The 22,520-nt window shown below is 42.1% G+C and overlaps 2 protein-coding genes across 2 annotated transcripts; both read left to right on the top strand.

The window, feature by feature from the left end:
- The first annotated feature begins 49 nt into the window (after window positions 1-49).
- On the top strand, window positions 50-10,086 carry rbpja (recombination signal binding protein for immunoglobulin kappa J region a). The gene is made up of 11 exons (XM_076728774.1): window positions 50-74; window positions 897-935; window positions 1,057-1,152; window positions 1,249-1,414; window positions 1,809-1,983; window positions 2,106-2,243; window positions 2,395-2,507; window positions 4,466-4,606; window positions 6,800-6,955; window positions 7,065-7,168; window positions 7,262-10,086. The coding sequence occupies exons 1-11, from the start codon at window positions 55-57 to the stop codon at window positions 7,602-7,604; spliced, it is 1,491 nt and encodes a 496-aa protein (XP_076584889.1). The 5' UTR covers window positions 50-54; the 3' UTR covers window positions 7,605-10,086.
- A 1,669-nt stretch (window positions 10,087-11,755) lies between these two features.
- stim2a (tromal interaction molecule 2a) lies at window positions 11,756-20,940 on the top strand. The gene is made up of 12 exons (XM_076727571.1): window positions 11,756-11,827; window positions 14,473-14,603; window positions 16,143-16,254; window positions 16,351-16,462; window positions 16,553-16,668; window positions 16,967-17,144; window positions 17,239-17,416; window positions 17,605-17,766; window positions 17,897-17,997; window positions 18,078-18,331; window positions 19,064-19,250; window positions 19,434-20,940. The coding sequence occupies exons 2-12, from the start codon at window positions 14,481-14,483 to the stop codon at window positions 20,938-20,940; spliced, it is 3,030 nt and encodes a 1,009-aa protein (XP_076583686.1). The 5' UTR covers window positions 11,756-11,827; window positions 14,473-14,480.
- The last annotated feature ends 1,580 nt before the right edge of the window (window positions 20,941-22,520 follow it).

Here is a 22,520-nt window from a genome sequence, read left to right as displayed (position 1 = left end):
CGATTGTTGGACTTTTTTTTTTTTTTTTGTCGGAGGGGGGGACTTATTTGGAAGATGGCGCCCGTTGTTACGGGGTAAGTGCTGAAATTTAAAGCCTTATGTTACCAGAAAAAAAAGTTTTGTTATCTTGTGAGAAACCGTCGCCGGTTCGTGGCGGTTCTGAGGGATGTTTTGAGGGGTTAGCATAGTCGCCCTGACCTCGGTTAGCTTACCCCACGGTGCTGCTTGTGGCTTGATGTGGGGTCAGTTGTGCAAAAACTATTCTTTGCCTGGCTTCTGTGCCAGTTGTTGGGTTGTCGTACGATATTGACTCTTGTTTCAAGCTACTTCAGAAACTTTTTGTCAGTTTAAAATTTTGGCTGAACTACTTCTTCTGTGCCTGTTCAATTTCTGTATGTCTGTTTCCACAAACTGAGCACAGCAACAGTGTAATATCTTCACAAACTGCTCAGACTGCAACATCATAGCAGTTGCCTTTGGTAGTTAGAGATCATTTAAGCACCATCCTCAGCATACATTTATGGGTCTACTTAAGTTTCCCCTTTATCAAAAAGTAGCTCAAACAGAGAGTTAATAGTATTTTATAGTACCAATGCACTATTGCATCATGACAATACTGTGTACTGTACAGAAGCTCCATTGCAGGTGTAACAGCACGAGAAGTAGGCAAAACAGTTCACCATGTGTGGTTCTGTGGTCCCACACGTTTCTCTGAGTCCATAACAATATGCGAGCACAAGTCGCCCTGCATTACAGGTGTCACTGACACTGTGCACTTTGCCTCTCAATGTTTTTCACCCTCTTTCACTCAAACTTGTTGTTCTGATCTCTGCTATCTGGCCCCGGCACTGAAACCACGTGTAAACACCTTGTACCCTCATGTTTTTGTTTTGCAGGAAGTTTGGTGAGCGACCTCAGCCTCAGCATTTGACAAGGTAGAGAGAAACACAGGCGCCCCTCAAGCTGCATGAAAGCAACTTGTTTGAAGTAGATGTTGGAACAATTTGCACTGTGCTGTCAAAGTGTTAACATGTGATTTTCCTCCCCTCATTTCAGGGAGGCTATGAGGAATTACTTGAAGGGGAAAGACGATCAAACAGTGCTCATACTGCATGCAAAAGTTGCACAAAAGTCATATGGCAATGAAAAAAGGTCTGTGGAAATATCTCTGCTGTTTGAAACACATGCATTGGACCCCCTGTTTTTATATTTGCGTGGATGTTTTTGACTTCTGCTTGTGGCAATTAGGTTTTTCTGCCCTCCACCATGTGTGTATCTGATGGGCAGTGGCTGGCAGAAGAAGTTAGAGCTTATGGAGAAGGAGGGTTGCACAGAGCAGGAGGCCCAGCCGTGTGCATTCATCGGGATAGGCAACAGTGAGCAGGAGATGCAGCAGCTCAACCTGGAAGGGAAGGTGGGTTCGCGTTTTTGATAACACTGCATGGGTTTTGGTGTTGGAAATCTTCGCTGCTCACATCCTCTTCCCATACTTCGCTCTCTCTCACATTTCACAGGGTGCTTGTTTTTTTCCACTACTGATAAACCATAGTAACCACAGCATGAAATGTGCATCTGCTTTGCTTTGCAGTTCAACCATAGCCTCTGTTGTTCACTGCAAAACCTTCATGTTCGCGCTGTAGCTGCTGTTCTTGCGTGTCGTTGTGTTTTCTTATAGCAGCAATTCCACTAATGAACTTGTTCCCAGAAGGACACAAGAGGGAAGTGAAAGGGGGGAGGGGAGGGGGGGCAAATGAAAACACACACCACACACAAAATCCCCTAACCTCTATCCTTTCCCTGCTCTTCAGCACTTCTGCACAGCTAAGACACTGTATATCAGTGATTCAGATAAAAGGAAACACTTCATGCTGTCTGTGAAAATGCTGTATGGGAACAGTGCCAACATCGGAGTCTTCCTCAGCAAGAGGATCAAGGTCATCTCCAAGCCCTCCAAGAAGAAACAGTCCTTGAAAAATGCAGATTGTGAGTTGCAGGATGCATCAAAACACACACACACACACACACACACACACTCACACGGCAGCTCCTGTAAAGATTCTCTCTCACCTCTCACTCTCACCCTTCCTGTCTTTCACTGTCTCCAGTGTGCATCGCTTCAGGGACGAAGGTGGCGTTGTTTAACCGCCTGCGTTCCCAGACAGTTAGTACCAGATATCTTCATGTGGAGGGGGGGAACTTTCTCGCCAGCTCCCAACAGTGGGGCGCCTTCTACATCCACCTCTGTGAGTCACACGTTGTCTTTATCTGTTTCTTTTTGGATTATTTTCCCCCCATTTTCTTTTAACCTTTGTACCCATTTGTTAAACTCTTCCTGCACAAAAGAAGATACACATTTGTTGACATTATTTTTCTGTTTTGTGTCATTTTGCTTAGTGGACGATGAGGAGTCTGAAGGAGAGGAGTTCGCTGTGAGAGACGGCTATATTCACTATGGCCAGACGGTCAAGCTGGTGTGCTCAGTTACTGGCATGGCCCTGCCCAGACTGGTATGCATGTGTCTGTGTATGTCAGTTCATCTGTCAGTTGTCTAGTGTTTGTGAGGAAGTGAGTTGTCATATCACCAGTGAACTTAAATATGCACATAGGGATAGGCTTGTGTCCTGATTGGATCGTATATCGATGATTGAAGGGATGATCGATGATTGTTGAAGGTGATTTTAACTACAATTACAAAAAAAAGTTGGTCGAAAATGTAAATAGAAACAGAATGTGATGATTTGCAAAATACTGAAACCGCTGATTTAGTTGAAATCAGCACTAAGACAACATATGAAATGTTGAAACTGAGATTTTTTTTTCATTATTTTTGAAAATGAAATCCTCATTTAGAATTTGATGCCAGCAACACATTTCTAAAACGTCGGGTCAGGCTCGTGTTGAGCACTCTGCTGCATCACCTCTTCTTTTAACAACACTTTAAGTTTTTGGGAGCTGAGGAGACCAACTGATGTCATTTTGAAAGGGGAATGGTTGGAATGGCGATTTTTGCTGCTCTACAGTTCAGGGTCTCCTTCATAATGTACCAAACATGTTCAATTGGTGATGAGTCAAGACTCCATACCATCACAGATGCTGGCTTTTGAACTGTGTGCTCACAACAAGTGTGATGGTCCCTCTCCTCTTTAGCCTGGAGGACGAGGACGTTTGTGATTTCCAAAAAGAATTACACATTTTGACTCGTCAGACCACAGGACAGTTTTTCACTTTGTCTTAGTCCATCTTAAATGAGCTCAGGACCAGAGAAGCTGGTAGCATTTCTGATCTGGTTTATATGCAGTTTCCTCTTTGCATTGGAGAGTTTCAGCTTGCATTTGTGGCCATGAACTGTGTTCACAGACGATGGTTTTTGTCCACTACAGAATCGGGTCTGTTTTCAATGCAGTGCCGTCTGAGGCCTGAAGATCAAGGCAATCCAATATTGGTTTTCGGCCTCGTCCCTCACATACAGAAATTTCTTCAGATTTTCTGAATCTTTTAATGACATTGTGTATTGTAGAGAAAGAAATTCCGAAATTCTTTGCAATCTTACATTCAGAAACATTATTCTTAAGGTGTTGCACTATTTGCCTGCACAGTCTGTCACAGAGTGGTGAACCCCTCCCCATCTTTACTCCAGAAAGACTCCTCCTCTCTGGGAGGCTCTTTTTATACCCAGTCATGTTGCTAACCTGCTGCCAGTTAACCTAATTCACACGTTGCCAGCATCAGATTTTAAAAGAGGATACAACTTTCAAAAACCAATGAAATTACTCAGTTTCAACATTTGATATGTTGTCTGTCAGCTTTTTTCAATTAAATATGGGCTCTCAATTTTTTTGCAAATCACCACATTCTGTTTCTATTTACGTTTTACAGAACGTCCCAACTTTTTTGGAAACAGGGTTGTAACTTCATCTGTAGACTGTGCTCCCTGCTGTGCACTGAGAGAGCTTTCTGATGGAGCGGCGTGTCCTCCCGCTGAGCTGTGTTAATCAGCACAAGTGATGAGCGAATTTTAAGTACTTCATTACAGACCAGTTTGATCTGACACCCTGCGTCTCTCTTCTCTATATGCCCACTCATCAGAACTTTCCTCTGCACTCCATGAAAGTAATTATCAATATGGATGCGATTAGAATTGTGATATGGCTCACAGATGTGCCTGTGTTACATCCTTCGGCTCACCTCTGGCATCAGGGTAACACTGATAATATCCACAAAATCTGGCATTTCACCGACGTGCTGTGATGAAACTCCCGACACCCCCCTTCTCATGCTGCCCCCTGGTTATCAGATTGCCCATCAGCAATCTCGTGTAACCACAATCAGATGGTATGCAAATAGAAACGCTCAACCTTACGGAGGGATGTTTGTGCAAATGCGTTTGCGTTAACGTGCACATTACTCTATGTACGTTATTTGTTTCTGTGCATTTATGATGGCCGTGCTTGCCTCACTTCCTCAGGTGATTCGCAAAGTGGACAAGCAGACTGCGTTGTTAGATGCAGATGACCCAGTGTCCCAGCTTCACAAGTGCTGCTTCTACCTGAAAGATACAGAGAGGATGTATCTCTGTCTCTCACAGGAGAGGATCATCCAGTTCCAGGTGGGCAAACACACACACACACACACACACACACACACACAGGTTTGAGTGGTTTTGTTGGAGTTGTTTTAATTCTGCTTTTTGAATTTGGCTCTTGTAAAATATCAGTTACCAGTTTTTTGCATTGATTAAAAAAAACAGGAGACAGTTTATATGGAAGTCTTCATTCAAGTCTTTATTTTCCTATAAACAGGGGTGTACATAGGAACCAGGAGATGTGTTTGGTCTTCATCCCATACATAATGTGGTCTTACTAAACACAGTTTCCTGCAGTGTAGATGATGAAGGGGCACCTCCCACTTCCTGGTTGAGCCTCAGATTTGCCGTCTCAGCTGGCTTTGGGTCAGTCGTCTCTGTCTCCTGACATGTGAATGTGCCATCAGGGCTGACAGACGAGATGCTCAAATGCAGTGTAAGAGATCATTTAAACACTGTATTGATGTTGGAGTCTGGGTTGCTTGTATTTACTATTTGGACCAAGTTATTATAGGAAGGCACAGGATGTGTGTGTTTAGCCTCATGAAATGCTTTGGGAAAAAATATTACACAGAGTTTGCTGTTTTTTTTTGCAGTGGGTAACTGGACTTTTCAGCTTGACTAGCTTGTCTGTTAACAATAACTCGTGCCGCATTTGTGTGCATCTTATTCTTTTCGTGTTATTCAGATAATGAATGTTTGAAATTCTTTCAGCTTGTATAAAACGCACCTGTTTAGTCTGCTAGACGTGGATGAGAACAATATATCTTCTGATCGGGTTTGGTTGGGTGTGTCTTGTTGGTGGCAGAAAGACAAATTAGCCACTTACTGTCTGTTTTTTGTTTTGTTTTTTTTTGGATATTTCTCACTTTAGGTTCCTTCATTGTGTCAAAGCATTAACAAGAAACGGTGTAAACAAAAAATGAGTATTGATGACCAGTGACAGTCACTTGCTTCTTCCTCTTCTTCTGCTCAGTGTTATGATGGTTGTCATCCCTAAGTGTAGCATTACCGCCATCTGCTGGATTATGACAGCTTCGCACTGCAAATTTGTTGTCTTGTTCACCCACTGTGATCTCATTCAGGATATTGTCCATTCTTTAACCCAGTACCTGCATACCAGTGATGTGCACCCTGACGTGTAAAGTGTAAAGTATAAAGAAATAGGAGAAGCTGCTTGCTCTAAATGTTTTCCTCCCCATTATGTATTCCCATTTCAGTTCTTTCTTTAATTATACCAATGTTACCTACCATAAAGATGTTGGACTCCTCCAGGTAATTTCATGTTGCTTAGCTTTATGCTGAGGCCATTAGTTCTCATTATTTCAACTTTGTTTCTGAGAAGTTTTGTCCATCAGTTTTGCATAACAGATGACTCTAATTACAATACCCATAATATGGTTGCTGCTATGGAGCAGAAGTGAGCCAGAGGCACGAGTCAGAGCTGCAGTGAATTCCAAATGCTTTGTCGTTGCAGCGCGACAAGACACGGCACCATAGTTGCCAAATTCATCCAATTTACCCAGAATTCAAGCAGAAATTGATTTAAGCTGCAGATTTTTCTCAACAGTGGAATTTCTAAGCTTCCACCTGCTGTTATTGGTGTATGTAACACATTCTAATTTTGATGAATGAACAGTGTTTGTGGAAATGCACCTTGGGAGTCATCGTTAACTTCTCACCTCGTGTTTTTATGTGCACAAGCTTGTAGCTTCAACTTTTTATCCAGATATTTGGAAAGCACTTGTCCATCTTTTGTACTGATAATTCAGCTGGGAGAGTGTCATGCTGAGCGTCAGCCACCTGACAATGTCTTTGGAGAAAATGAATGGGGCTTTGATTTCCCTAACCAGTAGCAGATGTAAGAGGTGCTCAAACTTCATGTTTTTGGAGAAGAAGATGTTAATATTCTTACTGGTAAGCAAGAATGTATGAGCTATTTTGTTTCTGTCAGTGGCTTTTTCAACAAGTATGGGATAGTGCTGCTGTTTCCTCCAATAGACAACAGAACATTAGCCTGTCTGCTGAGAGCATTGCCAACCAGCAGGTATGTGTTGTGAAATGACTTCACACATTGGAGGTCTACCCAGTTCCAGGGCAAGAGAAGAGTCTAATCGTCGCTCCTGTCATTGCAGAGCTCCTACCTGACTCCACGGCAGTGTGTTTTTCTCCTTGTTAGATATAAAAGTACATTTCTGTGTTGTTGTTTCTTTCCAGGCCACAGCGTGCTCCAAAGAGACTAACAAGGAGAGTGTTAACGATGGGGCTTCCTGGACTATCATTAGCACTGACAAGGCGGAATACACCTTTTATGAGGGAATGGGCCCCGTCCCCACACCGGTCACACCTGTCCCTGTGGTGGAAAGTCTGCAGGTACACACACACAGCCTTGCTGTCGAAAATATTTTTGTCAGCTTGTATTTTACTCAGCTTGTAGGGACCTTTTGAAGACACTAAACCATTTTTGTTCGCCTGTGTCAAGTTAAATGGAGGAGGAGATGTGGCAATGTTGGAGCTGACGGGGCAGAACTTCACCCCCAACCTCAGAGTGTGGTTCGGAGATGTGGAGGCTGACACCATGTACAGGTGAGCTGTTTGTATCTGTGTCCGTATATACTGTACTTTAGTGTGCAATGGCTCAAATACTGAAAAACCTGTCTCATCCGTGTGTTACCTTAGATGTGGAGAGAGCATCCTCTGCGTGGTGCCGGACATTTCTGCCTTCAGGGAGGGCTGGCGCTGGGTGAGGCAGCCGGTCCAGGTCCCTGTCACGCTGGTCCGCAATGATGGAATCATTTACGCCACCGCCCTCACCTTCACCTACACCCCCGAGCCAGGGCCCCGGCCCCACTGCAGCGCTGCTGGGGCCATCCTGCGGTCGCACAGCACCTCGTCGTCATCACCAGCGTCTTCATCCTCACCATCATCCTCATTGGGCGGGCTCGCGGACGGTCAAGGGTCGTACAACAGTAGCGATTCTGGCATGTCGTCAGGGGCGTCAAACATGTCGGTGCTGGCATAGTAAAAGGTATTCTGTGAGTGTGTGTGTGCGTGTGTCCTTTGAGTGACTGAGTGGGAAAATGCGTGCATGTACTTTCCAAAGAGGCTCATGGACCTGTGAGTAATTGCACAAACAGACTGAAACTCTTCATCAGAGAGAGCTGTGATCATCAGGGATGCTGAAGAGAGTTGAAGAAAGGTTAAAGAAAAGACGTCTCTGTAGCTCCCTCTTGTGGTTTGTTGTGGACATGTAAAAAGCCCCACAAAAAAAGGACCTTGGGATCCAAGACCTTCACCCTAAAAGAAGATAAATCGGCCTTCAACAGCCTGATGTGTACAAGAACTGTTTTGTTTGTATAAGCCCGTGGGATTGGACGCTGTTTTCACTGTGCTCTCTTTGTACCGAGGTCACGTTTTTGCCGAAAAGCTCGTTGATTTATCTGTTGTGTGCAAGGGAAAAATAAGAGTAACATAGTTTTTACGGACCAAGGAATATTATTATATTATTTTATTCATTATTATATTTTATAAGTTTTTTTTGGAGGTACATTTTGACATTTTTTTGTATGATTCTGCATAGTAACTTCACTTTTGTTACCAAATAGAAATTGTCATGTTTGGCCTCGGTTTGGTGGTCAAGGTGGAAAGTGCGTCTCTTAATAGTCTGACTGCTTTTCTCCTCTTTTATATTCACCAATGTGGTTTGAGACTAGATCACCAAATTCATAATTACTTAACAGTCATTACGTCAGTTTTATAAAAGCTGTGCAACAAAGAAAAAAAATGAGCAGGCTAAAGTTTGTAGGAGACTCACCAGACAATGAAGAAGTGCACATCCGCACGCAGCTATTGGCTTAGCTGCCTTAGATCTTCTAGGTCACTGGGCGTAACCGATTGGTCCCAAAATACTTTTTCTATCAAAGATGATGTTTTTGATTAGCGTAGTGTATGTGTGTGATGTTATATAACACATTATCAGTGTCTTCTGGGAGACCAAGGCCTGTGATTTCTAATCAGTATGCTGTTTGTTGTACCCGAGTGCTTAAACTCGAATCTGAACATAATCAGTCCCTTTTTTATGTACACAGCGGTGCTGCTTATTTCACTGGAGCCTTGAAACAAAATTACAGTACTAAGCTTATGGAAATGACTGCTAAGTCGAGGCACAAAGTCAAACATGCCTTCTGACTGCAAATACAGTAGAACTCATTTTAACGCAGTGCGATGTGGTTGCGCTTTGGGTCTCAATGCAATAAGGTGATAATTTGCACAGATTTAAACTCCTAGTTTGTTCTTCCTCTCTGCCTGTTCAGCAGGTCGAACTTTGAACTGACCTACTAACTATCAGGAATGACATCATGTCATTCAGGTTATGTTGCCTTAAAATGGAAATGTCGGAGATTTCAGTCCTGGTTGATTCGGCGACACCTGTAGTCACTGGTGCTAACAGCAAAATGTGGTTTAATACTACAGGTCACAGAATTCTGGGTGCAGCAAAACAAACTGTCATTTAAGTAAAGAAGTCAGGCAGTAATTAGCCTTTTTCTGTCATTCAGTGAGAAACTGATCTTTGAACTGATTTTATGCTGCACATGGCACGAGTCAGGTGTGCAGCCTGCAGCTCTTTATCACTGTGGCTGCTCCTCTTTGCTCCATTAGTCCCTGCAATATTTCAAACTGAGTCAGAAAACGCTGAAAATGACTGTGTTCTTGTTTTGTAGACATACCTTTGTTTAGCTATAGCAGTCAGTGTCAGTCTCACTGACCAGCACACTGCATGTCCTGTGATTACTTCATAATAAAAGTCAATTCATGTTTTGCCATCTACACACTTTTAATATGAAGCTGCAGCAGTAGGAGGTGTTTGGTTTGCGTTAGCAGTAACGTAATACAGCATTTTTCTGTGAATAAAAACTAGATTTATACTTGCATTTCTAAAGTATTTACATCACAACAATCCAGCAGCACCCCTTTGTGGAACCATTGAGTCCCATCTAATTCAGAGCTTGGTATCAGTTTGGTCACAGCAGTTAAGAAGTAAACTAAAAATGTACTTTTAGTGTTCAACATTGTGGCTGTCTGGCTCTGCAGAGGTGGAGCGATGCGGCATTTTTGGTCACCTGATGAAACTCAAACTGCACTGCTGCTCTATCTGCCTTGTTTCTCCTCTCCATCTGCATTCTCAACTGTGCCTTACTTTGACGGCTTTGACGGCTCTTGGTCATGTACTACACAATGCCTAAAAGGCCAGGTGTGATGTAAGTTAATACTGTCATGAGGTCAACTGTGAGCGAGCATGCTAAATCAGCCTCATCGTGCCATCACACTGGCAGCTTTATGAGCATTTTCATTGCTCTTTGGAAAAAGTGTCTTTACTGTCATAGCCTGCCTTTTGTTCCTCGCTGCTCTCCCCCTAAACGATGAAATCCCTCCATCTTCTCCATGTGGTGCATTACTCTCGGCTTAAATCAATCTGCAAACGCTCTTCAGTGAAAGGTCGTGAATAAAAACAAGCTGAATGTCACTCGTACAAGTGATTTGGTGTCTCTTTGTTGTTGAGTGTTTCAATCATTTTTTTTTTTCTTTGGCTGTTCTCCTTTATCTGTCTCGTCGTCATCAATGAGTAATAGTCGCAGCTATGGGACTAAAGTTAGATGGAAGAATGTAAAAAGCACATTTATTGTAAACTGACTCAGACCCCGCTGAGGCCTTATTGGACACTTGCCACTTTGGCATGCTCCACAGGGTAGAGGTCAAATCTGCGCCACTATTTTTAAACTGGGAGCCGAATTGCTGGAATGAAACCTGACACTTTGTCACTGTTTGTGTGTGTGTTTGTGTGCATGCATGGGCAGTCTTGTGGTCTGCTTGTGTGCCTCACACTCGTGACTTTTTGACTTCAAATCTTATTTGAATGAGTTCTGAGTGCATATGAATGTTTTTTTATACAAGTGTGTTGAAAAAAACCAACATAGCTCATCTGCATCGTTTGAAGATCTGCGAACAAGGATTCAGCTGTCAGACCCAGACAGTCTGGACATGACATGAAAGATGACGCGCTATTCCGGGCATGATGGTCTTGATCTCAACCAGCCCTTCCCACAGTGAGGTCTGAGGGGCTTTAATTGATCCTCCACCCGAACCAGGAGTGGTAAAGCCATCAAACCAGAAAGGACAGTAAAAATCATATAGTGGGGGTGACTGTTGCTTTCAGCTGCCTGCAGTTGCTCAGTTCTGTTACAAATGATAAACTAAACTGCATATTGAGGTCAGTGGATCAATTGCAGCAAACTGGAATGTCTGATCCCCGTGCGCTGGGTTGGGGAGTCGGTTAGGAAACATAATAGCGTGTTCGGGGGGCTGTTGCTAGAGAGAGAGAGAGAGAGAGAGAGAGAGAGAGAGAGAGAGAGAGAGAGAGAAGCGGTCGGTTCCGAGGAAGAGCGTCATATCTCTACGTCTCTATCGGGAAAGCGGGGACAGAAAAGAGAACAGAGTCTGGATAAGTAGAATTCGCTGACCTGAAGAGACCAGAAGGCGACACAAAACAGACTCCATCTGCACAAGAGGACCAGAGAAGCCGTCTGCACCCCGATCGTGACTATAGGCCAGTGTGGCCTTCCCATTTAAACATCAGCTGACCTTAAAAAAATACAATAAAATAAAATAAAAATCCTGATTTGAAAATCCTGAGGTCCGCTGTGCGCGTTGCTGTAACACTGGATGTTACTAATGATGGATGAGCCTCTGGACCTTTTATCCAAACTTTTTGGCTTTGAATGGATTTAGAACTCATTTTGCGGGAGTACCATTGCCCACTTTTGGAGGAGTTTTACGCACAGCCCTCTTTTGCGTTTGGATGACTCTGCAAGTCATAACTGCGAACTATCTGCGCTTTCAGACATTTCGAGCTGCGCTGTAACTCAGCTTGCCTGATTTCTCAAGTGAATCATCGGTATCGCATCTCGCTTCAGGCTGTCCCCATAATAGCAACAGAGATCGTTTAACACTTTTCGCCGACTGACACCGGTGCCTCCTAAACGGGGGTTGGCACCGCAAGTTCTTTCTCCATCTGTTTTGAGGAGTTCCTCGACTCTGGACGTCAATATTACCTACCAGCCGAGATGCTGCCTCTGTCCCCGCTGTTGCTCCTCGTGCTCCCCGCTGCGCTCTTTGTGGTCGCGCAAGGCGCCGGGGACCTCCAGGGTTTCAGCTTCCCCGGTGGGAGCGCAGGTTTCGACCCAACAGGTATGTGCTGAACGACGACAAACTGGACCAAAATAGGAAAGATGGACATTAGTTCTCACCTTTATGCTTGACAAGTCATCGCATTCAAATCTGCCCTGTCGTCGCTTGTTGTGCTCAAGTTACAACCCCGACTCCAAAGCGTAAATAAAAACAGAGCGCAGTCACTTTCAAATGAAGTGTTTACCGACAACGGTTTTGCTCCTGAGCCCATGCAGTAATATCCTTTATAATCAAACAATCACGTGTTCACAAAGTGGTGAGCCTCGCTCCATCCTTGGATGCCCCTTTCATACCCAATCATGATACTATCACCTGTTCAAACAAATTCAGAATAAGAATAAATTTACAAAAACCAGTCAAGTCGAAGAGGTGAAACATTAAATAAATTGTCTTTGTGCCGTTTTGCAATTGAGCATATGTCAAAAAAAAGATCAGCAAGGTATCACGTTCTGCTTTAATTATGTTTTCCATAAATAAAACATACATCTCAAACATTCATCTCTTTTGTTTGCACATTGGCACTGATGAGAATGACAACCTGTTTTGAAACTTGCTCTCCAAATGATTTGTGGTTGTCATGTAAGTAATGATAAAAGCAAACAAACAAACAAACAAACAAACATCAAATGCATTTCAAATAATAATAACAACGATGATTAAAAACTTACCATGATCCTAAATTTTGCTGGACTTTGTCAAAGAGTCTATTTTGATAGTTCAGTTCTTTGTGCTCCAGTCGTCTGTGCTCAGGACTCCAACAGTTTCTGCTCACCTGTGGAAAGAGTTAAACTCAGGTCATATGATGAGTTCCCACAGGAACACCAATACAACACACACACATACACACACACCCACACACCCACACACACCATGCACACACAGTTCAGAAGGCCTTTGCATACACCATTGATAACTGGTAGCCCATCAAGCTCAGAAGTCCCCTCACTGTGAGAAATGCAGGCTTCATCTTCTCTGTACATACACAGCTGCACAGGTATACAGCTCCTCACTGTGGTAGTGAGCAGACAAACATGCATCACTTTTTTTTAGATAGTTACTCTCAAAGGTGTCGATATTTCAGGACGCTGACAACTGTGAAGCACGAGATTGTCAAAAATGATCTCGAAAAGAACACCTCACCTCTGTCACGTATCCTGTATGCCAATCAAAGAAACAAAGAAATCATTTGAAGCCTTTGCATCCCATTATGTTCAGTTTGTGTCATTCTCTCTGCATGCATTGAGACCCTCTCCAAGCACACCTGAAGCTTATCAAGCTCCCATATGGTCCTATCCTGACCTTTGTTGCATATGGGCTGGTTATAAGCCCCACATGAAAAAATACAATTAGAGATTAATGCCAGTATTTTTGCCAAAATGTTCTGAGGTTAACATCAGAAGTAAGATTTCACTTTTAAGTCTTTATTCTTCCTTACAGACATCCTCACAGGGAGGAGCTAGTGTTACTGGAGCTTGTTTTGATAGCGGGATTTACTAGCAGACCTTTGACCTCGGCCCCTTCAGCTCATTGGAGCATCAAAAAGTCATAGAGACAAAAGTGACTCAGTGTGACAGATGACGCAAAGCTGTGTGTCATCTTCTCATGTATTTGTGTTCCAGTATTATATTTAAGCCTGGAACATACTGTACGGTTAAAAGCCTAATCACAACAGCTGTTTTGTCCATGATGACCAATTTTCCAGAGTCCTCACTGGCATGTGGCCAAGTACATGAGGCACACATTGTCTCGTAGTGGTTTTATTTATTTATTTTTTTTTATGGTAATCTGGACCACTCTTGATGGGATTCTGTATCTTGCACTGATTAGTGACAGTGCGTGTCATTGGCAATGTGTGTTGTCAGTTCACAGTTGGTTAAAACTGTAAAAGCCTGCTTTAGTACCAGTGATCTATGGGCACTTAAACAAACAGCAACTTGACAAAACTCATCAGTCTCTTGGGTTAGCGCAGTGGAAGATATAGAGGGCACTTTATCATGTTGGATCTTGCACACTGGGCCACCACACAGGGCACTCTATCATGTTGTATCGACCTTAGGAGCATCCAAGAGGGCCCTTTTAAAGGAGTTCATTCTTAACCCTGGAAACAGTGCAAGCTGTGTGTGGCAGCTACTAAACGCTTCTTGAGAAGAGATTGTTTTGTTAACAAAGATATTATTATAATTATGCAGTTTATTATCTATATTTCCCTAATACATGACATAGATATTAAAGATATATTGGAGACACCTTTATTGAAACCAATGCAACAACAGGGGGCACTGAGATTATATGTGTCTTATTATATTCCATTAGTCTTAACAATTAGGTTAGCAGGCCCAAACTTTGTATTTTAAGAGAAGTCATGGTCATTGACTTATGACTTTGACACTGACTTGATTTTTTCTTGAAAAAGAGACTAGAGTAAATGAATGGAATCATACAATGTGTATTAGCCAAAAGAGTCATAATCTCCCAGTGCTGGAAAAAAATTAGATGCTCTTTCCTTGAATTTGCTTTAAAAAGAGCAGTGAACATTCAAGAGAAGGTGTTTGATTTATAGATCAGCACATAAAATAAAGGCAGCCATGGATAAGTTGAGCGAAATAATGATTGATGTCATGTCATTGCCTTCCTAACCCGTGTAGACCCCTGCATGGTGGTGTCTCCACCATGTATGAGTGACGCGGATCGCTACAGCCTGGAGGCCCTGCGGAGCATCCATCAGATGATGGACGATGACCAAGATGGCGGGATTGAGGTGGAGGAGAGTGTAGAGGTACAGAACTCGCTCTTGTTTACCACATTTTTTTTTTGCTGTTGTAAACCTGTGAAAGTTCTCACATGCAAGAGGCAGACCGGGTAAAGCAATACAACAACAGGTGTCCTGGCTGCTGGTAGAGTCAAATGCTGCTTCAAGGATAGCAACGGTATAACTTTGCTTTTGGCTCAGTGACAAAATTTGTTTGCACTAATAGAATACTGTAACACTGGTGACCTTCATAGTCTTATTTAACAGGACAACTCCTCTTCATGCTTTCTGACTTCTGATTCCTTTATACACCTAGTTTGTTATAGATGTTACAAACAACTAGAAAAGATACACTGCTTGTCTCAGTGGTGTAATACATTCTGCAAAAACAAAGGAGAGAGGGCATATTTCAGGTTCATCAAACTTCAGTTATTTGTATTTGTTAATTGCATGAATTTCTTGAGTCAAAGTAAAAAAATTAATAACCAAAAAAGGGTAAAAGTTAATGGTGAATTAATTCCTAAATATTACAGAATTATGCTACAAAACAAGCAACATTTGAAACATTTATCTGCTGTTTTGTTGCAGATCTATGATATATTACACCTCCCAATGATAGCTTTCATTTAAACAACAACATCTAATGATTTCATGATAACAAGTGATCAGTCTGTCATCTCTGCACATGGCTCTGTACATATGTGTAAAAGGCTTATTTGCTAGATTTACTTGCAAGTTTGTGATTTTGTGCATTCTGCTGCATGTGTTTTTTGTGTTGAGTTTTCAAATTTCAGATTAAATAATATCCAGAGACTAAGTATTTTGTCCAAGCAGTATGTGTGTCTTTACTCGTGCGTGACATTGGTAGTAAATCCAGAATTCTAGAATGCATTTGCCTTCCAGAATGAAGTTCAGGGATACACTATCCAGGGGCTCAGGTTGCAGTTGCCATAGAGATGTCAGGGGAGGGGCCTGGGCTCATCAGAACACAGCCACGAAATTCCTCCAGACATCATATGAAGCCCAGTTTACAGCCAAGGACACATTCCAAGACAGCACTAATACTAATACTAATACACACACACACACACACACACACACACACACACACACACACACACACACACTGAGAGTTGTATTTCCATCACTTCAGAGGGCATTGCATTGACTTATATTCATATATTCATCTTTTATATGGGGACTTATATTTTGTCCCCATCAGGAAAGCAAGCTCCCACAATGAGACTGCGTAAACAGATTTATGTCCCCACAACATGAGTAATACACATCTACACACACACACACGCAATCACTGAAGTTTGCAACACACTCATGTGTCTGCATGCATTCTAAAAAAAAACAGTCTCAAAACATCCAGTCCTTATTCCTAGATTGAAATCCAAGTACACAGCACACTGCAACACCCACCCAATTTATTTTAGACGGAGACGTTGAGAGTTTTACTGCCAGCTAATGTTATGTGCTTGTGACCTTAAGTCTTTGAAGCTGTATCTGAGAAAAGTCTTTATTTTCACTTCTTCCTTGTGTCCCTCTCTGTCTTTGCAGTTTATCATTGAAGACATGAAGCAGCAGCAGACAAACAAACACAGCAACCTGCACAGAGAAGACCAGCACATAACAATTGAGGAGCTCTGGAGGGGCTGGAAGTCATCTGAAGGTGTGTGTGTGTGTGTGTTTGTGCACTGAGTTGTCACGCTTGATTCTAGCTCACTTTTTGTCTCACTTTGTCGTCTTTCCTTGTCTCACTTCTCAGTACATAATTGGACTCAAGATGCAGTTCTTCGCTGGCTGAAGGAGTTTGTTGAGTTGCCACAGTATGAGAGAAACTTTAAAGACTTTAAGGTCACTGGAAACACACTTCCCAGGTGAGAGTACCCAATGACAATGCTACAGCCAGCCAAACTTGTTTTTGTGCTGTGTGTGAGTCACTGTTAAAACAAGTCATCTGTGTGCAGGATTGCAGCTAATGAGCCGTCGTTCCTGAGTGGCCATCTGAGGGTTCAGGACCAGAGAGACAAGCAGAAGCTCAACATTAAAGCTCTGGATGTTGTTCTGTTTGGACCGCCAACACGTAAGAACAAGTCCTCACCCACTTCCCACTCCCTACTCTTATGTCTCTTAATGTATCTGTTCTTTTAGTTTATATGCCAACCAACTCTCCCAGTTTCCCCAGATTTTTGCAGCATTTGGATAACCCCATGCTTCCACTGTGTTGTTTATCCAAAAAAGCTCTTGTGTGGGCCTTTTGGCTTACTCTGTGTTGCTTCTATATATCTTTATGTCTCATTAAAATGACTCTGTACTATCCCATCATCTATGATGTATTTATGATCCATACACCATAATTATGACCTTCCACTCTATCGTAGGTCCCCCTCATAACTACATGAAGGACCTCCTGCTAATTGTATCAGTGGTGATGGGAGTTGGAGGCTGCTGGTTTGCCCAAGCCCAGAACAAAGCCAGTAAAGTACACATAGCCAAGATGATGAAAGATTTGGAAAGTCTGCAGAGGGCTGAACAGAGCCTCATAGATCTGCAGGAACAGTGAGTATTCAGTGTTCAGTGTCTCTCACTTGCTGTACATTATTGAATTGACTTCGTTTTGTTTGACTACTCTGAAAACATTTCACTTTTTCAGACTGGAACGAGCCCAGGAAGAAAAACGGAACGTCGCTGAGGAGAAACAGAATCTGGAGGAGAAGATGAGGGATGAGATCATGGGAGCGCAGGAGGAGGCTCACCGGCTGCACGAACTGAGGCAGGGAGCTGTTAGTGAGCTCAGCCGCCTTAGATATGCAGAGGAAGAGTTGGAGCAGGTAGAGACACTGCATAGCATACAACTAGAGGATGTGGCTTTTTCAAATTCTGCAATATACACTCATCATCCTTGCTATAGTTTGGAAAGTTTAAAGGATTTAAAGCAAAGGATTTAAGCTTTAACTGCAGTTTTCAAAATTTCTTCTAAATATTGATCTCTTACTTTTGGCGGATGTTATCGTCCCAGGTTCTTGGAGCACTGAAGCAGGCGGAGAAGGAAATGCATGCTAGCTGGACGGCCTCAGAGGCTCTCCAACGGTGGCTGCAGCTGACACATGAAGTCGAGGTCCAGTACTACAATGTCAAGAAGCAGAGTGCAGTACTACAGCTTGCCTCTGCCAAGGAAGAGGTAAATCAGAAAAAAGGGAGACACAAAGGAAAAGAACAGTAATGATATTTAGAGCAACTGCACTGAAGGGAATGTTTAGACACAGGGTTATGAAGCCAATTTACTGACCTGCAGCTGTATTTCCTTGCAGGCTGAGAGGATTAAAAAAAAGAGAAGTTCTGTGCTGGGGACTCTCCATGTCGCCCACAGCTCCTCTCTAGACCAAGTTGACCACAAGATCCTGGAGGCAAAGTGAGTCACAAAGTTACCTGTGCAAGTTTCGTTTGTGTAATGTGTAACATGTCTCACAAAGGTCTTTGTATCTCCCATAGGAACGCCTTGTCTGAACTAACAGCCTGCCTACGGGAACGCCTTCATCGCTGGCAGCAAATCGAGCGCCTCTGTGGGTTCCCCATCATAAGGAATCCTGGCCTTGCAAACCTCACTGCCCAGCTCTACTCAGACTCAGTTGCCCTTGGGTTGCCCCGAGTACCCCAGACATCTTGTTCATGCCACAGTTCTGTCCATGGATCTTTAGAAGATCTGTTAGAGGAGTCTGCTTCTCCAATCTTACCACAGATGCCAGGTAGGTAACAGAAATGATCATTGATTCTTTATTTTAATACCCATTAGTGTTCACAGAGTGTTCAGATTGGATGACTGTGGAGGCCGTGGCATGTGATTGCCATCAAACCACTCAGTGACTCTCCATGTCCTGTATGGAAAGATCTGTAACTGTTACGTCATCACAGTATTCTCTTTTAATTTGTCTGTTTGTACAGTACAGTATCCACAGTGCATATCCAAGGGATAAAATGTATCAATCAACGTAATGCTGCAAATTTAGTGAACAACATCTGTTGCTGTGGTTGTGGTATATACAGCTAAGACATGGGTCAAATAAAACTCAGTTGTTCTATTATACAGTATTTGTTCATGTCCCAATAAATTAAAAACAGAAATGTAAGGGATTGTCTCAGCCCCGTACTTTTGGTGTTATGAAAAATTATCCATTTGTGACAGCACCAGAACCAGTACAGTAATGCAAAAATAAAAAATAAAAAACTTATTGCTCTGTTTGCAACGGAGCTAATAATCTTGCTAACTAAGACTTAGCAATTTTGCAAACTTAGCTCAAAGAGCTTCCTTCTTCGATCACTCTTTATAGAGTATAGAACAAGTGCAGAGAAAGTAGAGAGAAGGTTGAAAAGCTATTGTGACCAAGAGTACAGTATATTTACTGCTAGCACTGCACCACTGTTTGTTATGTATGGATTTATCAGTTTTGCTGATTGGTTCATCTTTGGACTTCTTCCAGTTCCACCACTGAAGCGCTCTCCTCGCACACAGCGATCCACCATATGTCGTTCACGTCGTTCCGGTGTCATCACTCAGCCACCAGCTGGCATAATCTCCACCGACCCCGACCTTCTCATCCCCATCCGAGCCCCGTACCCTTGTTTTGATGAGGAAGATGGACGCTTCCTGAAAACTCTAAAGAAACAGTATGTCTCCCTGCCCACAGCATTTTGAGATCAATTTGTTTTTACACACTGTGCTATGTGCAGTGCTAAACCATTGTGTTTCAACAATACCTGTGTTGATGCAGACGTTCATTCCTTGATTCCTTCCTTCATTTCTTCCTTGTCCCTTTCTTTCCTGCTTCCTTTCCTTTCTCTCACAAACAGAGACTCCCAAGAAATGTTTTCAGACACAGAATACATAACATCACCCACTCTCAGCAAAATGTTCCCATGCCCCACTCTTGAAACATCCTCTCAAAAGCTCTATCATGATGAAACTGAGCTGCTTTTAGACAGCTCAATTATAAATCCTTTGAGTAAAGAAGCAGAAGCTGTTGTTGAATCTCCAGTTTGCAAAATTTCTGCCCAGGAGATTGAAGCTTCTGTAGATGCTACCTGCAGGAAGATGGTGAAAGACAAAGTGTTGATTACATCTTTTGAAAACCCGTCTTTGAAGATGTCCAAAGAAGAACCTTTGATAGAGACTACATCGAGGAAGATACCAAGAGACAGGAGTGAAGTTCCCATGAATGTTGCAGTTAGAAAGGTGCTTTCCAGTGAGTTGGATGCAGAATTTCCAGCCAGGAAAGTAGAGAGGGATACAACAGGAGATTTGGACAATGCTTCAAGGAATGTATACAGAGAAAGAAGTGATTTACCTCTGGATGTACGAAAGATTATTTGGAATGAATTAGAGGCAACAACAGATGTTGCAACAAGGAAGATATCAAGAGATACGATGGGGGTTTCAATCGACAGTGCCTCAAGAAAGATGAAACGAGACGATGTTGAGCGTCCATTTGACTCAGTATCCAGAAGGATTGCAAGGGATTCAATGGGAATGTCCTTAGACACAAGTTCTAGAAAGCTTCCACGGAATAAAGGAGAATGCCAGCTTGATTCATCTGTCAGGGCATTAGCAATGGACAAAATGGTTGAGACTACTAAGACACCATTAAGAAAGATATCTAGAGATGAGCTGGAGTGTTGCACAGATACCTCTTCCATAAGGATGCTACCCAGAGAAAAATATGAAGCACTTACCGATACCTCGTCCTCTACAGAGAAGGAAGAGTTCAGCTTAGAACCATCAACAAGCAGGAGGATACTGAGGGATGAACTTGAGATGTCTGCTGGTTCTCTGAGAAGGAGACTTCCAAGAATAATAAGAGATGACACTGACGTTTCCACAGACAGTCCCACAGGAAAAATCCCGCGGGAGAGAGTTGATGTATCAATGGAAGTACCTAAACAATCAATACTGAGGGAGGAGATGGGAGCATCTGAGTCAAGTTCATCTCCAGGTCAAACTGGACAGCCAGACCTTATGATGACCTCCCATGGGCCATGGAAGTCATCATCAGACCTTGTCCCCGTTGGCCCATTAAGCCAGCTTGTTTACGATGGAATCCTTGAAAAGTCCTGCAACTCCATGGCGACGACCCCAACCAGCCTCTCTGCCTCAACACCCAACCTGCCCCAGAGCAGGCAGCTAGCAGAGGTGGAGCCACCATTGCCACCACCAAGTATTGCCTCCCCATCTCCTCCATTACCCAGTGGGAGGAACAAGGATAAGGAAAAGAGCAAGAGATCCTTAAAGCTCAAAAATCTTTTTAAAAAGAAAAATGAGCCAGCTCCAGAGAATCTTCAAAGTGGTCTTCAGAAACTCTGACAATGAGCCTTGAATGTTTTCTTTTTGTTAACATTTTATTGAACCAAAAAAAGCTTTGACCTCATTATTGACAGCTTTTAATGAAAGGACTAAAAGAGTCAGTGGTGTCCGCAATAACAAAATAGAGTAAGAGAAACAAATAATATATTTATGTTTCCATTCTCTGAGTTTGATATTTAAAGCACTGACAGAATCATGATACATGTTTGATGTCTCATGTTGACTGTAAAAAAAAAGTAGAAAAAATACATTTGGACAGTTGCAAGTTGCATATGTAAGAAGATCAAGACGACTCTCAAAGGAGATATTTGATGATAATTTCTGATATTAGGTCTATGTAGACATGTGGTTGATACCATATATTATTTTAGATGCAGATTTATTTGAGGCTTTGCCTTTGGTTGAAGGATTATATGATGTTTAAACTGACACTGCTCTTCTATGTAACAGAGGCAATGCTTGAATTCAGTTTAAACCTACAATGACGTTATTTACTGCAGTAGAAAGTTAATTCTATTTAAGTTTAGTTTAATTTAGTGATGTCCCAATCACAGTTTTTTCCCCAAATCCCAATTCAAATCCTGTTATATTGAGTAATTTTTCCATACACACAATAAAAATGACTGAAAATTTTTCCAATTTAAAGACCCTAAAAATCAGTACTTTTTGTAAAATTGCTGGTTGCTTTTGATTTATTTTGTGCTCTTCCATTCACTTGCAGGTACCTCGATCACAATATTGTGATAGTGTTTTTGTGAAGTGCACTGGGTCAATTTTAAAAGAACAAATAACTCACAGGTATGGAAATGGCTCAGGCTTAACATAGCCAATACTGATCCATTTAAAGAAGGATCTGTCGTGATCCTGTGGATCACGACAACCCAAGTTTCACTGAAAAAGTTCTGCTTTGATTTGACAAATGCTCATGAACAGGTTGCTTGCAAGCTGTCATTTATTTATTTTAAAAAATGTGTGCATTTAAATGCATATTTTGAATGCTTGAATTGTTGATGTTTATGGAGGATTTACACTTCTTTTATTGTTTACATGCATAAAGTCAGTATCTTAATTAGTTTATTTGAATTTAAATAATTCAGAAAGCTCTTACTTGATTTAAAAATTGCTTATTGGAATATTTTTTCATGTCATTAATGTCTTTGTTTCAGCGTTAAATATAAGGAATATATGAATAAAATGTTTTCACTTGTCTTAGACAAACACTGAATGTAAGATTTCATAGGCTGTTGTTATCTAATGATTTATTACCAACTGATGATGGAGGGAATAAACAAGGTGGTAAAATTAGACAATATTGTGTCTTGTTCTACAATAAAGAATTTGCAAGCATAATTCTTTCAATTGTTTGTGAAAGAAATGTGACATGTTAAATTGCAGATTAAAAATAATACAGTCTCAGTGGATTATTAGTTGTGCCTTGCAGGATATATGTTCGTTTGTTTCTTTGTTTGTTTGTTTGTAATTCATAGCCCACACTCAGAAATGGCTTGGTTATTGTCAGCACAATGCAGTACACCAGAATTAACATTAAGATTCACCACAGTTAGTCAAAGGACATTCAT

The sequence above is a fragment of the Chaetodon auriga genome, chromosome 4 (genome assembly GCF_051107435.1).
Source record: "Chaetodon auriga isolate fChaAug3 chromosome 4, fChaAug3.hap1, whole genome shotgun sequence".
In the NCBI taxonomy this organism is placed as follows: Eukaryota; Metazoa; Chordata; class Actinopteri; order Chaetodontiformes; family Chaetodontidae; genus Chaetodon; species Chaetodon auriga.
This window is presented reverse-complemented; position numbering and strand designations above follow the sequence as displayed.

Excerpts from the sequence above, each read along its gene's own strand:
- rbpja (XM_076728774.1), top strand. The coding sequence starts at position 55 with ATGGCGCCCGTTGTTACGGG. Across the intron at positions 6,956-7,064 it reads CTGTGGTGGAAAGTCTGCAG|TTAAATGGAGGAGGAGATGT; the intron begins GTACACACACAC and ends GCCTGTGTCAAG. Across the intron at positions 7,169-7,261 it reads GAGGCTGACACCATGTACAG|ATGTGGAGAGAGCATCCTCT; the intron begins GTGAGCTGTTTG and ends GTGTTACCTTAG.
- stim2a (XM_076727571.1), top strand. The coding sequence starts at position 14,481 with ATGGTGGTGTCTCCACCATGTATGAGTGACGCGGATCGCTACAGCCTG. Across the intron at positions 17,145-17,238 it reads CTCATAGATCTGCAGGAACA|ACTGGAACGAGCCCAGGAAG; the intron begins GTGAGTATTCAG and ends TCACTTTTTCAG. Across the intron at positions 18,332-19,063 it reads AATCTTACCACAGATGCCAG|TTCCACCACTGAAGCGCTCT; the intron begins GTAGGTAACAGA and ends GACTTCTTCCAG.